The sequence below is a fragment of the Papio anubis genome, chromosome 17 (genome assembly GCF_008728515.1).
Source record: "Papio anubis isolate 15944 chromosome 17, Panubis1.0, whole genome shotgun sequence".
NCBI classification, from domain to species: Eukaryota; Metazoa; Chordata; class Mammalia; order Primates; family Cercopithecidae; genus Papio; species Papio anubis.
In genome coordinates this window covers 14,714,195-14,731,405 of record NC_044992.1, presented here as the reverse complement: position 1 = coordinate 14,731,405, position 17,211 = coordinate 14,714,195, and the positions used below count along the sequence as shown (strand labels likewise).

The following is a 17,211-nucleotide window of genomic DNA, read 5'->3' as shown; positions in this document are numbered from 1 at the left end:
AGAAGAAATTGGCAACAGAGCCCAGCCCTGCCTGGACTGTCCTAATCGGAGCACGCAAATGCTGGAGAGAGTCAGGCTTTGCACTTGCTCACACGGGACCCTATCCTTGGACAGGATCAAAGCCCTGTCATTTTCGGAGTGTGTGGTATCTGCTGTCTCTTACTGCGCTGGTTATCTGTCTATTCCAGTTCTGATGAATGGTTCTGACTGGGGAGCAGCATCATCTGAGCTTAGAAATGTCCTCAGGGTCCTGTGGGCTTCCCTTTGAATAACAACGAGAGCTCTTGAATCTTGCTCCAGCCTTTTGGAGCTGGATGGAGGTTGCTTTCTCTGGGCTGGGCTCTGTTTTTTTTTTCTCTCGCTGTCACTGTGTAGCTTTTGATCAATGCTATTGGAGGATAGGAAAAGCCCCTGTTCTTTTCCTGGGCGTGTGGAAGCCCAGTCCTGCCCAGAATTCCAGTAGCCCTTTGAGTTTTGGAATCCTAACTCTTAATAAGTCAATAGACTGCTGCATCTTTTTTACCTAGGTAATCTTTTAAATTGGTTTTCATTATTTAAGTAGTACAAGTATTATAATACATGAAAATATTCTCAACTGAAAGGCCTTCTTGACTAAACTCTTCTTCATGCAACAGTAGTTCCTGGGGGAACCCGCTGACATCAATTTGACACAACTTTGGCTCTTTCTCTACGAATACTTGCATGCCTGTGGATGTCTACATGCAATTTTATAGTTTTTTGGTGTTTGTTTTCATAACGATGACATGTTGTGTATGCACCTTACTCTTTTCATTGTCTTGAAGATCTTTCAAAGATTCTTCATTTTCTAACTCATGATTTTTTTAACTACTGCAAAATATTTCATTGTAAGGATATACCATAATTTATTTTCCCTCATAGAAATGCTACAATGAATGTCCTTATTTATTTTTCTCTGAGTATATGTTCAATGTTTTTCCAGGATATAGTAGATAAGCACTTGAATATATATATTGTTGTGCCATTATGCTAGAGGTGTTACAAGTTTTAAATTACTTTTAATTGCAAAAACTACAATTACTTTTTTTATCAACCTAATATATTCTGCCACAAAATGGCTGATCACAAAAGGATTACAATAATAATAATAATATTATTCCTATGAATGGTGTATGCAGGTAGCTATCACTTATTTGTTCTGCTGATATTATCCATTTATTTTGAATTTTGCCTATTTGCTGGATGAAAATTGGCATCATCTTCCTCATAGGTTTCACTTGCATTTCCCTGGTTGCTAGTGAGGTTGACCACCTTTTACAATGTTTATTGGCTGTTCATATTTCTCCTTTGCTAATCATATGGCTCTTAAATTTTATACTTAGCTGTTTTCTCTTTGTTCTCTCTGTAGTTTAATTTTGTTAATGATGTGAACTAGAGATTTAATTTTATGTTTTACCAAATGAATAGCCAACACTATGTATTGTCTGTTGTATTTTGCTTATTATAGTATATGGTATAAATTAAATATACAAGCTGGGCACTGTGGCTCACGCCTGTAATCCCAGCACTTTGGGAGGCCAAGGCGGGCAGATCACCTGAGGTCAGGAGTTTGAGACCAGCCTGGCCAACATGGTGAAACCCTGTCTCTACTAAAAATACAAAAATTAGCAGGGCATGGTGGTGCGCGCCTGTGCTCCCAGCTACTCAGGAGGCTGAGGTAGGAGAATTGCTTGAACCCAGGAGGCAGAGGTTGCAGTGAGCTGAGATCGTGCCATTGCACTCCAGCCTGGGTGACAAAATCGAGATTCCATTAAAAAAAAAAAAATTAGCCGGACAGTGGTGGTGGGTGCCTGTAGTCCCCGCTACTCTGGAGGCTGAGGTAGGAGAATCGCTTGAATCCAGGGGGTGGAGGCTGCAGTGAGCCGAGAACGCGCCACTGCACCCCAGCCTGGGAGACAGAGCGAGGCAACGTCTCAGAAAAAATAAAAATAAAAATAAAAATAAATTAATTAAATATACAATTAATAGTTACATACTTCATAATATATAATTATGGAACATATCATAGAACTATGATAGATAATTATATATTTTATTTATAGACTATATATTTTATATGATATTTATATATATTTTTAAACATACGAAGCTTATATTTGTATTATAAAGTTTTAGCAATTCAAAAATATGGTATTAATCATGAAAGAAAAATAAAAGAATGGGACAGAATTAAGACTTTGGAAGCATACATGTAAATTTAGTATATAATACACAACATCACATGTGTGTCTATAAATAAAATACATTTTATTAATGATAATTATGTATTATATAATTATAAGCACTTGAACATATATGATCTATAATTATATATTATATAATTATATATCATAGTTTTATGATATGTTCTATAATTATATATCATATAATTATATATCATAGTTCTATGGTATGTTCTATGATTATATAATTATAGATCATAGTTCTATAATATGTTCTATAATTATATATTATAAGATATATAATTATTAACTGTATATTTAATTTACACCATATACTATAATAAGCAAAATATACGTATATGTTTTAAATCTGGTAGGTGATATCTTGACTCACTGGTTTTATTTGTTTTTCTGACTTTCTTTTTGTTTGTTTTGGTTTTTAGTTGCTGTTGTGTTTACTTCAAAATTTTTCTTATCTGTCATTGCTCATTGAACCAGACATTTTTATTAAAAGTATTTTAATATTTTTTCTGTCTCATTACTCTGTGCTTTTATCCGTATTAAGTCAATTAATTTTGGACTTATTTCGTTGTTTTTTTTCCTAGCTTCTTGAGTTGAAAATTTAGTTCACTCTTTTTAAAGACTTTTCTAGCAAATGCTTAGAAGTGTATATAGTGTCCTCTGAGAACTGCTTTGGCTACAACCCACAGGTGTGCCATGTGGCTCTCAATTATAATTCCTTGCTGAAGAAATTTTTACTTTTCATCTTGATTTTTTTAATCCGAGGAATTATCTGGAGCGCTGTTTTTAAATTTCCAAATTTATTTTGGCTAGTTTGTTTTTAATGTCTAATTTCGGTTTGCCTTTAGTTATGTGTTGAGCCTATAACATTTCTGCTTTGGTATTTATTGCGGTATTCTTTGTTGCCTTAAAATCAGTTTGAAAAGCTGTCCCATGTGTGTTTGAAAATAACTTATGGTTTTGCTGTATAGAAAATGTGTGTCTTTTGCTATATAGACACAAGTTTTCGATACATCTATTAGACCAAATTTGTTAACCCTCTTATATAATCTACATTCTTTCTTATTTTTGGTCTACCTGACATCTATTTTGAGGAAGGAAGCTAAAGTCTTCTACTGTCATTTTGGTTTTAACAATTTCTTCTCATATTTTGATTATTTTTTGGTTTTTACTTTTCCAGGCCATGTTATTATATGCATAAACATTTATTTTCTTCAGTCATAGATCATGTAAACAGGAAGTAAATATCAAATAAACCAAATCTTTCCTCTATGAAACCGAACAACTCTCTGGTCACTTTCATCCTTTCAACATAAATTCTATTTTTTATTATTAATTTATCTTCTTTCTTTTTTGTTAATATTTGCCTGAAGCTTCTTTTCAAAATCTTTTTTGTTTTTGACCGTTGCTTGTGTTAGGTGTATCTATTGTATTAGAATATAGCTACAAGGTCTTTTTTTTCTTTTTTAGACAGAGTCTCTCTCTGTGCCCAGGCTGGAGTGCAGTGGTGTGATCTTGGCTCACTACAACCTCCACCTCCTGAGCTCAGGCGATTCCCTGTCTCAGCCTCCCAAGTAGCTGGGACTACAGGTGCCCACCACCACACCTGGCCAGTTTTTTTGTATTTTTTGTAGAGATGGGGTTTTGGCATGTTGGCCAGGCTGGTCTTGAACTCCTGGCCTCAAGTGTTCCACCCGCCTCAGCCTCCCAAAATGTCTTAAAGATAAAATTCCATATCTTATGAGTGCCTTGAACCCATTCACATGTAATGTGGTTGATGATATACTTACTATCTTAACGCATGTGTTTTATTTATTGTGCTTACTGTTGAAAACCATCTTCTTCATCTCTGGATCATCAGAGTCAACCAGAGGGCTTGGCTCCAGACAGTAGGTATTTGCCAAATGCTCATTGAATAAAAATGTCCTTGATCCTCTAACTCTGATTTCATTTGAGAAACAACTTATGGCAAACAGCTCAGTTGTAATGGGGTTGGGACTAAAATTCAAGTTACTGTTGAAAGACGTTTCAAGAAGTGTTTAGGTTATATTATTAAATATTAGACACCTTCTGTTTATATAGATTTAACATAGAAAGATTTTAAGTTTTCTGTATATGTGAGGTCTCGTAGTAGTTCCTGCTGAAAGTGACAGGGGCGCGGGGGTAAGGGTGAAGACAGTCTCTCAGGACTGGAGAAGGAAAGCTAAGATATTGTCTCTACCAGCCATACTCCTCGTGAGCATGCGCATGGAAGGACATTTCCCAGCCAAAGTGAGTCCCTTTATTTGTTTTAGTTTCAGATTTGAGTCTCAGATTTCTTTGTAATTCCAGCTGCATCTACCAAAGTGCTAGATAATTTTTTTATTTTAAGCAAATAATATTATGGGAACACTATCTTTATTGCAAAGTGCTCCTCCAGAAGAGCCGCTATGCTGGATAAAGACCAACATTTAATTAAGGTTATGTAAGAGTGACATCAGGATGGCTCACAACCCCATTAGCCATTATTTTCTTACTTTAATTGACAAAGAAATTGAAAAAATAAAAGAAGCATATGTTGTGCTTGAATGTGAAGAGTACTAGACTAGAATCAAAGGCCTCTCAGATTTTTGGCTGTGTCATTTGGGCTCAGGAAAACACCTCTGGAATTCTCTTTCAGTGCAAAGGAGCTGGACTAGTTGATCTCTCAGGTTTCTTCCAACTCTAAAATATTTCCAGTCTGTGCCTTGGAAACATCTTATGTGAAACTCTAGTAACAGTTAACCTAATTGGCACCCTTAAAATTCTGCCTTGAGCTGCTTACAACTCAAAACAAGTTTATCTTACTCAGTTTTTAATTATAAACCATCCAGATTTCAGAACCGTGAGTACTGGTTGAAGCATTGAGGTATGCTTTTGAAGCCATTACATATGGCAGTTACTGAGTTGAAAGGCTTAAATGCTGCAGCTTCCCCAGTTGCTCCTCCTCCATGAGAGCGGTGCCTGCCCCCAGCATTCTGTGGCACTTGGAAGACAAGACAGAGGCCAAATGCAGCTTTTTACCCTGGGCTTCCCTCTACAGTGTGGAACTCAGGTTGCTTCTTCTTTCCTCCCTGAAATGACATGAATTTGCAGCAGATGGTGAACTGAAGAAATCATAGGAGGCACTGGCTTCTTGCCTGAATTTCAGTTGGAAGCTTGGAGATTTGGGGTTCAACAGAGATAAGGAAGTGTAAGCCTTCATCCCGTCTGGCGGTTTGTGATCACACACCGCTCTGCGCTGAGGCTAATGGCCATGATCAGAGTTTCCAAAAAAAAAAAAAAAAAAAAAAAATACAGGTTGCCCAGGCAAATGGATTTCCATACCTATGGAGAGCATACCTTTCTCCATCAGTGTTTTCTTCCATTCTTCTAAAAAATTAGTTTGCGCTCTAACAGCCATTCCCATGATCTTTACCTCTCCTTGGGGAATGCAGATAATTTGAACAGTGGTTTTAAACTATTTTTCTTGGAATGCAGAAGTTCCGATAAGCTCTTCAAAGACCCCTGAGGGCAAGAAGAGGGAAGGCAGTAGGCAGGGCTCAGGCCCTCTTTAACACAGACAGATGTACACAGGTAACACATTTGCACAAACACTGGAAGGAAATTCAATATATTTTAAAATGACTTTAACTCCTAGTGGTGGAACTATAGACATTTTTTTACAGCCCTTCCCTAAATGTTCATATATGTTTTATATATATGTGTGTGTCATGTATTTGTATACGTGTATGTACACACATATATATAGAAACACATACATATATGTGCATATTTGTACATATAAGTATGTAAATATGTAACGTGTACATATCGGTACATATGTGTGTATATATGTATATATCGGTACATATATGTGTATGTATATATGTATATATTTTTTCCTCCAATAGAAACTGAAATAAAGAAATACTTTTTAGATTGTGAAAGTAAATTGAGTTCTGCTAAGGAAAAAGGGCTTCTGCTTCTGCTGCCTGTGAGGACTGTGCTGTCAGCAGTCACGGCCCCTCAGGCCCTGCACCTCGAGGCAGAGCCCTCCCCCAGCCGGGGCCAGCTCTCCTAACCAAGTGTCTCTTTTCCCCAGAATGGCTGCAGTCTGTCCAGGCCACGATGATCCTGTCGATCATCTTCAGCGTTCTGTCTCTGTTCCTGTTCTTCTGCCAACTCTTCACCCTCACCAAGGGGGGCAGGTTTTACATCACTGGAATCTTCCAAATCCTTGCTGGTAAGTTGTGGATGGTAAAGTCCGTGTGGAAGCGGGGCCTATCCAAGTCTGCAGAATGATTAGTTTAGCAGAAGGATGTGGCCTCAGAATGGCTGATGTTCATGAGTCTCCCCATTGGATGCTTTCCATAAAGCAAGTGTGGGTGCTTGTATGTGTGGGTGTGTACGTATATGTGTCTTAGAACTTGGGACTTAGAACTCTGTTCTTCTCCCTGGAATGAGATGCATATGAAAGACAACTTAGAGCATCTGAAAGGAAGGTCCCCACCCAAGCCAGGCGTATCACCAAGAATGAAACGGCAATCTGGACACATAATCAGAGGTGAATACTGAGGCTATCCATAGTGCAGAGGTCAGGCTCGAGAGCTGTTTCCTGTAGATTACATTATGCCTCCGGAAAATGGCCCTGATGTGCTAAGAACAGGCAAAGTTGTTATCAGGTATGTGTCTTCTACCAGCAGGTAGTGATGAAATCACACTGACATTCTCACCTTCCTTGTTTCCAGTTCCTAGATTCCACTGGGCTTTGATTGACTGTTGTCATCCTCTGATATCTTCATTTTGGTGTTCTTGTGTTACATATTGTCATTTCCAAACATGGGGCCATGACAACACATGAAAACACATGAGAAGTCTCCTTAATCTCCTCCCCAAACTGTCTTCAATTTCCCTCATTAAATACGTTTTAAATATGCACGGTGTGCAGAACCTAGAAACTTCTATTACACAGGGTGACATCTTCCAACTTTTTTCTGGATTCTGCCTAGCATCTTGCTTCATTAGCTCTTATATGTCTGTCTGTTGACTTACTGTTGACGGAGCCAGCAGGGCATTGGACAGAAATAAGAGCCAGATGTAGTGGTGGATTTCGTGGTCCAAATTCATAGATCACAAACTTCATATGTACCAGAGTATGTCTAGGTACTGTGAGATGTTCTCAGTTCTGACCCTCTGAGAGGGCAAAGGATGTAACATCTCTTCTCTGAGTTGGTTGTCAGAATGGCTGTGGTACCATTTCCCCACCCTGTGCTCAGGAGCAGTCATTGGAAGGTTGAAAGCAGCCCATGTGTTTTTGATGGATATAGTGTCTTAAATAGGGTTGTATGGGAAGACACAGCCCGAGGTTAGAGTTGGTGACCTTGTCTAGAAGCCAGAGAGTTCCCCTTTCCTGAAAAAAGGAAGTAAATGATTAACCACTTCTCATTAAATACTTAAATACAACATTTCAATACTCACAGTTTTGAGATTTCAAAACCAGACAGTGCTTTGCTACTTACCCATGTCTTATGACACCAAGCCAAGCTCCTGGATGGTTGCCGGCTCTGTTAAATGACTAATTATGCAAGGAGATATCATTTCTAGGTACATTAAAGTGAAGAGTTATCCTTACTCACTCAATTTTCAGTTGTAATAAAGACAACTGTAACATATTCTGGGGTTTCTTTCTTTTTTTTTTTTTTTTGCTTACTTGTTTTAGTTTCATATCAAATCAAATAATGATCATATCCATTGCATCAGTGGATATGCCCTCAAGATAATATGGATTTAGAACCAGAAGTTTCATAATGTATTTATATTGAAATGTTAGTTTCATAAGCGATGATTGGGTTTTCATGCTCATGTGTGAGATGTGCCTCCCTCAAACCTTGTTATGATGTTGGCACATTACCCATCTGATGTGAAAAAAATCACATTTTATTTGTACAGGCTCATTATTCTACTGATGAATAATTTGAGCCCACCAGAGGGTAAATGAATGCCCAAGGTCACCCAGTTCATGACAGGGATGAGTGAGTGTTACGCTGAATATAGTGAGGTACTTCTCCTTATATTTTAAAGACAGAATCCACCAAAAAATTTAAAGAACACAAAATCCAAGGCAGAAGTTCTGGCTTTTATATTACATTTTATTGGAACTGATTTACAGTGCAAGGTAAATGCAAATTTGCATCATGTATTATTCTGAAGTTCCAAACATCTGTGATGAATACAAGCCTGTGGCATAAGACCCAGTCACACTGAAAATATGGAGCCAAGAAGCAGCAAGCTGCTGTTGAACGGGCTCCTTGGGTTAGCTAGTACCTTCATGTTCATTCATCCTGCTGGGCTGTTTCGGCTTTAAGTCCTTTAGCAATGTCTTTTTAGCAACATCAGTACATCATTTTAGGCCAAAACTCAAAGTCCAGAGATAAGAACACTTAGGTCACTCAAGTAACTGCACTATGTGTTAAAAGTATTTCAGTTCAGCCAAACACTCTTCTAGGTATTGCAATTTAACTATGTTTACTAATCCACTCTTGCTTCACTATCTTCATTCTCCTCCCAAGTCAATACAAGATGTTTAGAACTGTGCTGGAAGTGCAGAATTCCGAATATAAGAGCACATGACTTTGTCCTCTTTATCCCCTTTACATTTAGCTGCTTACCTCTCATGAGACTGAATTTTCAGTTATCTGTTGGTCCACATTTGAATAGGAAGTTATCTTGAATTTGAAATGCTGAGCTGTAATAGCAGTTGTATTTTGTAAGTCCGGAGAGTGTCCTGTCCTCCGTTGTTAATCCCAGTCAATGTCATCTGAGAGTTGGTCTCCAGGGAACCTCAGATCTCTAAGATGTTGCACTGGAAATGGTTGCAGGGTCTTTTCACTAATGCTGAGAACTGAAAGAGTTCGGAACTCTACTTGGAGATTTCCTGGTTCTCTTATCGTGTGACAGTTCTAAGTCAATTTTATCGTGTGGTTTTCTGACTCACAGACTAGTAAGAAGTTAGTAATTAAAGAGCTAATTAGAGTAGGGTTGTTGGAGATAAGAAACCCAGGTTTTGGGAAAACCTGGGAAGTGACAACTTAACGTCAATGAAATAGTTGGAAAAGCTAAAACTGACAAACAGAAGGAAAGAAAAGAAAGAAGGGAAAGAAAGAAAGAAAGAAAGAGAGGGAGGACAGAAGGAAGAAGAAAGTAGCTCCACACTCATGGGATGTAAAATCTACGAGCGTGCATGCCCGGCAAATGCCTGTCCAATGCACTGGAGCATTTTAAGTGAAAACCACTGGAATCTCTGTGTAGTCTCCGGAAGTGGCTATTATGGGCTGCATTATCTCTGCACAGCTTCCTCTTGGTGGACCCAGCTGTGGTCTTTATGGATGGCACACATGAGCTTTCAGGAAAAGCACATGACAGACGTTAGGGCTCTTGGAGCTGACTGTAGGTTTGGGAGTTGTCTCTGTCTCCTTGCTCTAGATTACAACTCTGTGTGTCGTGTGGGGTCTCCATGGTTTGCCAAATCATCTCTTCCTTGCTTAGCCACCAGGCTCACAGTTAGGGACTATCTCTTCTTGATTGCATTAGGTTGGCTGCTTCTTAAATGCATATCAAAAGCCTCCTTCCTTTAGTTCAGTACTTTCAACCTGAGCAGTGCATCAGAATCACCTGAGGTCCTTTTTTAATTAAAAAAGTGACAGTGGGCTGGGCGCAGTGGCTCATGCCTGTAATCCCAGCACTTTGGGAGGCTGAGGTGGGCAGATTGCTTGAGGTCAGGCGTTCAAGACCAGCCTGGCCAACATGGTGAAATCCTGTCTCTACTAAAAATAAAAAAAATAACCAGGTATAGTGGTGCGCACCTGTATTCCCAGCTACTTGGGAAACTGAGGCAGAGAAGAATCACTTGAACCCAGGAGATGGAGGTTGCAGTGAGCCAAGATTGTGCCACTGCACTCCAGCCTGGGTGACAGAATGAGACTGTCTCAAAAAAAAAAAAAAAGACAGTATTCAGGCCTCATCCCTGGAGACTCATTTAATAGTTCTGGGATGGATCCACTGCCTAGGTGACTGTGACATGCATTTAGGGTTGGGAACCACTGACATAGCCATTAAACTGTCTGTAATCCCACTATAAGGTTTTCTAGGCTATTTCCCCAGAAATAGCTAAACCAACTTCTTAGAGAAGGAACATCCTGATCCTGTGTCTGGACTTTGGAGTCATTCTTATTTTCAGAACCTATAGCCATCTATTCCTAGACAGTAGCTATCCGTGTCTTAGCTCTGTTGGGTTGGGTCACACTAGACTGGAAAACATCTAGAAATTAACCTAGACACAGACCTAAAAGGAAGATTTGCACGTTTTGATTTATTTCGCTGCTTATACCCAGCATCAAGCTCCATGTGGGGCACATAGAGGAGCCTGAATAAAACTATTGGTTGGATGATTAGATAATTGTGTTTTCTTGGCAGAATCAAACTCAAGTCAAATGTGTAGTTAGTGGGATTAAGAACAGAAAGAGTAGAGGGGACTCCTGAGTGAGTTTCACTTTCTCTTTTTGTTATTGTTGTTCATTTGTTTTGTTAATAGAAAGATCAATATAGCTATAGAGCATTTAGAATAAAAGGATTTGGGCCAGATGTGGTGGCTAATGCCTGTAATCCCAACACTGTGGAAGACTGAGGCGAAAGGATTGCTTGAAGCCAGGAGTTCGAGACCAGCCTGGGCAACAAAGCGTGATGCCTTCTCTACAAAAAATGATTTAAAAATTAGCCGGGTGCCTTGGAGCACGCCTGTGGTCCCAGCTATTCAGGAGGCTGAGGGAGGAGGATTGCTTGAATCTGGGAGGTCAAGACTACAGTAAACTGTGATCAGGCCTCTGTGCTTGCTCCAGCCTAGGTGACAGAGTGAGACCCTGCCTCTCTAAGAAAAAAAAAAGAATTTGGTGGGGGGAATTAATAAAAGTTCAGTGCCATCCTGTTCACAGTGATTCAAAGATGGCTTATGTAGAATACCACATATAGACATTTTTGTTAGGGGTAAATGATTATGGATGTCTCATTGGCCATGCCCAGATCAGAGTCAATGCTATGGGTGGCTTTGTAGGCAGCAATGGTCACTTGATACCGAAAATGAAAAAGGAGTGGGCTTCAATCACAGAAACACAGAGAAGCTTCTTGCTTTCAGAGGAACAGGCCTCATAGCCCCTTCCTGCCCTAGCTTACTGCCCTGAGGATGAAGGGGGAGGGAGACAGAGGCACCCACTCATCAACCCAACATCATAGCTGCACCTTCCAGTGACCACCCCGGTGGTCTCACTGACATCCCTTTACAACCAACTTCTCTCTGGCTTCTGCCCCAGGCTCTCAAATGAAAGTGCTTTTGCTGAGGTTACCAAAGTACACTTTGAAGTCTTTAATTTGTTGGATCACTCTGCTCCTTTCAATACTGTTAGCTACTCACTCTTTGAAGCTTTATTCCCCTGGCTTCTGAGACATCGCCGTGTTCCCACTTGCCTGAGTGAACACATCAGGCAGTCGTGCTGGTCTCTCTTCTATCCCTCGCCCCACAGTCAGCCTTCTACTGAGTCCTGTGTTTGGTCAGCGTCCTCCGTAGGCATTACACCCATTTCTTTTGTCTTGACTCACTAACCCCAGTGCAGCTATGCAAAGGCCTCCTCATGCGCCTTCCAGCTGCCTGCCTTGTCCCTGCCTGTGAATCCATTTTCTGTACTGTGGCCAGAGTGATCATTCTAAAACATGCATCTGATCATGTTTCTCCTCTGCTGAAGCTTCCTCAGAGGCTTCTCATCACAACTTCCTTAACATGTCATGTAAGGTCCTCTCTTTCCTGACCCCTAGTGAGCTATCAGCCTATTATATGAGAGTCCGTGTGGCTTCTCCAGTTCCCCACTATGGACTCAGTGCCCATCTATGCTCTTGGGGCATCTGGTGCATTTCCTTCCCTCCCTTGAAATTCCATCGGATGATCTCGAAATTATATGCAAATGTCTGTCTTCTAAACACACAGTCCTTAAGGTAGGAGCCACGTCTCACTTACCTTGGTGCATCTAGAACAGCAGCTAGAAGAGTGCCTGCATGCAGTAGGCACTCATTAAGTGTTCACTGAACCAAAGGGAGTGGAGATGATAAAGATGTACTGGGAATTCCCTCAGCTGCTTCCTTTGACCTTGGCTCCTTGGGTGCTCCCTTCCAAAAGCTCTGGGCTCTAATCACTCACGTGGAGTTGCAGTCACTGTTAAAGGAGCTTAAGACTTTCTCTTCAAAGGGGCTTTAGGGAGAACTTGCAGGAAGTTGTTGCAGACCTAGCCATCCTGAGACAGGGAGAAACTCTTGTAAGTTGAATGCCCAGCGCACATTTGTGTTGTCTGGACAGGGTCAGTGTCCTTCTGCTTAAAGCCGACCTATGCTCCCAGACTCAGGCCCCTCCCAGGGAGTCCCGGTCATTGCCAAAGAGCAGAACATCTGCCTGTGCCTCAGGGCCTCACTTACCCTTGCCACGGGGACCTGGTGATGCATCTCCACCTACTGGTTGCTGAGAAAGTGAGTGACAATCCGCTTATTAGGAGGACTATTTGGCTTTTGGAGATGACCACTGGATGACATTAACTGCATTGGGTTGCAGACAGCAGGAACCCAGCCAAAGAATCATTCTTCTCTCTTTCAGTGTGCATCTGTTGCTTTACATGCAGACAATCTCGTAATAATATATTCCCTAAAACATCAGTCTCCTGACAACAATCATATAAAGTGTGTATCCTCTCTTTGGCTTTGTAGGTATCTGAGTTTACTGCTTATCACAGTTCAGCTTAGAGTCATTCACTGCTGAGATTCTACTAAGATGAGAGTCATACACATTAAGCTGTGTAGTCACTGCACTTCTGTATATTGCCTCTTTCTGTCCCTCTTGTTCAAGGATGGAATCTGATATTTCCTCTTAGCCAGTGAAATCGGGGAGTAGCTGGTCCACTCAGCTCCCGAGGCATTTCTCATGCCAGATCTGGTTAGACAGCCCATTTGGGAGCCCTGCCTGCATGATAGTAAGTGTTGTCCTGCCCTGCTAGCACTCTGTTAACACCTTGCTCTCTGCCAAGATCATACTTCCTTTTTTATAGCCCTGCCCTCAGTAGATAAATCAGACAGAGCCCAAGAGACAACTTCAGTATTTCTTTCTTTTTTTTTTTTTTGAGACGGAGTCTTGCTCTGTCGCCCAGGCTGGAGTGCAGTGGTGTGATCTCGGCTCACTGCAACCTCCGCCTCCCGGGTTCACGCCATTCTCCTGCCTCATCCTCTCGAGTAGCTGGGACTACAGGCGCCCGCCACTATGCCCGGCTAATTTTTGTAGTTTTAGTAGAGACGAGGTTTCACCGTGTTGGCCAGGATGGTCTCGATCTCCTGACCTCGTGATCCACCCGCCTCGGCCTTCCAAAGTGCTGGGGTTACAGGCGTGAGCCACCGTGCCTGGCCAACTTCAATATTTCTTAAAGACAAGAGTTAGCACTTTGGAGAGGCAAACTATGGAACAGTGGGACAAGATAATTAAGGATCCTGGACCTCAAGGCAAATAAAGTGTGTCCCCAGCAGATCAAAACTGCTGTTTTCCTCAATCAACAATTAACCAGCGATGATTTCGCTCCTGACATGGCCATCTTTGCCGTTTTCTGAACTTCCTGTAGGTGGCAGGTCCTGGATGCTGTCCCATCTTGGTTCCAAGACTATTGTATGGCTCTCTTGACGGGGTCCAATCAAGCGGGAGTTTTCTCCTCTGAGTTGCAGGAGGACAGGCTTAACAGGGTGGTTCCTGTGGCGTATTCCCACTTCTGTACTGTCCTCAAACAAAGTTGCAGTGTCCAGTAAAACAGCAGCCCAAATAGCAGTGAGGTTAGATGTAGGTGGCCGGGGGGGCGGGTGCATTGGGAGCTCTGGAACTGCATGAATCCCACACGGCATACTGGATTTATAATAGAGTCACTCAGAGCTTCTCAAAGACCCTGTTTTCAGGGAGGAAACAGACCAGGCTTTGTGCAGCTCCAGGCTGGGGTGCCGACATCACTGGACCCCTCCTTGTGGGGGAGCGCTGAGTGTCACGTGGGCTGGGGCCATCAGTTTGAGCATGACTGCTCCACAGGGTCCAAGGTGGAGGTCTTTCTTCTCTTTCCCACACCGAAGGGCTGCACTGGTGGGCCAGGGAGGGTCGCTTGACCCGCTTGTGTATCCAATGCCCTTTAGCCTTCTTTGGGCTTCAGATGCAACCTTGGGGCACCCAGGGAAATGGAGCTTGCCTTTGATCATTTTCACCCTCCACAGCGTGGTTTCCCACTCGTACTGTCTGCTGCGTCCTCATTTCTTCCTCACTTTCTTTTTTCCCCTCCACACATTTCTTTGTCTATTTGGCAGTGTCCATAGTCATTGCTTGCTTCACCTGGTACATGGCAACTCTGCTAGGGGGACCATAGGCCCCTGTGGTCTGCATGGAGCTTAATCCTTTTACCGTGGCGTGACTCCAATAATGGTAAAATGTCATTTCACTTCCATTGGCTTCAGATAATGCCACTACTCATTTGTAGAGTGGCGCATAGATTTCCAGGGGCTTCCATACCCAACCACCCTTGCAAAGAGACAGGTAGGTTTTTCTTGCAGCCTGAATGCCTGCTGGCCATACAGTGTGGCCTGGGAACTGGTGATAGTTAAAGAAAGAGAAATAGGGCAGAAAAGGTAAATAAAACCCTCAGAGATTAAGGCCTGGATGGCCGAGATTGGAAGTAGAGAGCAAGTCATTGTCCTTGTTTCCATATTTTCGAGCTACCTCCTTTCAATTCTGGACCTGGAAGTAGATTTCTTTCCAGAGGTGGAAATGTTCTTCCTATCCAGCGTTTGTCAGCATCTGGGGTGGCGGAGACGGGGCCACTCTACCATGGACTCTCCCTCACCCAGCTTGTCCCTCTCCTCCCCCAGGTCTGTGTGTGATGAGTGCTGCGGCCATCTACACGGTGAGGCACCCGGAATGGCATCTCAACTCGGATTACTCCTACGGCTTTGCCTACATCCTGGCCTGGGTGGCCTTCCCCCTGGCCCTTCTCAGCGGTGTCATCTATGTGATCTTGCGGAAACGCGAATGAGGCGCCCAGACAGTCTGTCTGAGGCTCTGAGCGTACACAGGGAAGGGAGGAAGGGAAACTAGAAAACAGGAAAAAAAAAAAAAAAAAAAAGAGCTAGCGGAAAATCCCAAACTCAAACCAAACCAAACAGAAAGCAGTGGAGGTGGGGGTTGCTGTTGATTGAGATGTATATAATATCTCCGGTTTATAAAACCTATTTATAACACTTTTTACATATATGTACATAGTATTGTTTGCTTTTTATGTTGACCATCAGCCTCGTGTTGAACCTTAAAGAAGTAGCTAAGGAACTTTACATCCTAACAGTATAATCCAGCTCAGTATTTTTGTTTTGTTTTTTGTTTGTTTGTTTTGTTTTACCCAGAAATAAAATAACTCCATCTTGCCCCTTCCCTTTCATCTGAAAGAAGATACCTCCCTCCCAGTCCACCTCATTTAGAAAACCAAAGTGTGGGTAGAAACCCCAAATGTCCAAAAGCCCTTTTCTGGTGGGTGACCCAGTGCATCCAACAGAAACAGCCGCTGCCTGAACCTCTGTGTGAAGCTTTACGCGCACACGGACAAAATGCCCAAACTGGAGCCCTCGCAAAAACACGGCTTGTGGCTTTGGCATACTTGCCCTTACAGGTGGAGTATCTCGGTCACACATCTAAATGAGACATCAGTGACAACAAATCTTTGAAATGGTGCTATGGATTTACCATTCCTTATTATCACTAATCATCTAAACGACTCACTGGAAATCCAATTAACAATTTTACAACATAAGATAGAATGGAGACCTGAATAATTATGTGTAATATAAATGGTTTATAACTGCTTTTGTACCTAGCTAGGCTGCTATTATTACTATAATGAGTAAATCATAAAGCCTTCATCACTCCCACATTTTTCTTACGGTCAGAGCATCAGAACAAGTGTCTAGACTCCTTGGGACCGTGAGTTCCCAGAGCTTGGCTGGGTCTAGGCTGTTCTGTGCCTCCAAGGACTGTCTGGCGATGACTTGTATTGGCCACCAACTGTAGATGTATATACGGTGCCCTTCTGATGCTAAGACTCCAGACCTTTTGATTTTGCTTTGCATTTTCTGATTTTATACCAACTGTGTGGACTAAGATGCATTAAAATAAACATCAGAGTAACTCACTGGTCTCTCTTGAGTTTTTGTGGGGACTTGGGTGTGGGTACAAGGTGCCTGTTGGAGCAGGATGAAGAGCTTCAGTGGAAAGCAAAGTTGCGCTGGAGATTTGGGTTATAGGATGGTGCTAAGGCACCAAAATCATAGCTGTTTTACAAGCTACTATGAGCACATGGTGCCTTCATGATATCTGTGCAAACATCTGCTAATTGGAGACAGTTGGGAATTGTAGCTGAAATGGAAGCTGTAAATGGACTGGAAAGAACTTGAGTATTCATTTAGTTCAACCCTCTCTGGTGCTCTGTTGTCTGATGACCCACATGGAAAACATGGAGGCATGTCATGAGCTGCCGTGATATACCGGGAACGTTGGCATAAGCATCTCAGATCCCTAACCTTGAGGTATGATATGGTGAAAGGTCTGAATGATGGTGACTTGAGGCCACTCTTGCAGATAAAACATTGGTTGGCACCAACTGAGCTCCTAGTGCCATCCTGAAGGAGAGAAAAAGCCACCATTGTCACCCAGCTCAGGGTTTCTGAGTTGTATCTCTTGCGTCCATATTTTTACCCATTGACCTTTTATTGTGTGTCTGCAAAATAACAAGCAAATGATGCACTTGATAGTCCTTCATATGTTTTGTGCAGCTATTTTGAATTGGGTGCCAAAGATAAAGAAGGAATGACATATATCTTAACATCGAAAGGTCAC

At 41.9% G+C, this 17,211-nt stretch overlaps 1 protein-coding gene and 1 pseudogene across 2 annotated transcripts in view; both read left to right on the top strand.

Annotated features, from left to right (window-relative positions):
• PMP22 (peripheral myelin protein 22) overlaps positions 1-16,507 on the top strand; it is a 35,519-nt gene extending 19,012 nt beyond the window's left edge. For both annotated transcript variants that reach the window (XM_021928746.2, XM_021928745.2), the window contains exons 4-5: positions 6,325-6,465; positions 15,198-16,507. In XM_021928746.2, the coding sequence (XP_021784438.1) occupies positions 6,325-6,465; positions 15,198-15,361 (305 nt within the window). In that variant the 3' untranslated portion in view covers positions 15,362-16,507. The remainder of the gene's footprint in view (positions 1-6,324; positions 6,466-15,197) is intronic.
• LOC116271161 lies at positions 8,046-8,143 on the top strand (annotated as a pseudogene).
• Positions 16,508-17,211: the final 704 nt, after the last annotated feature.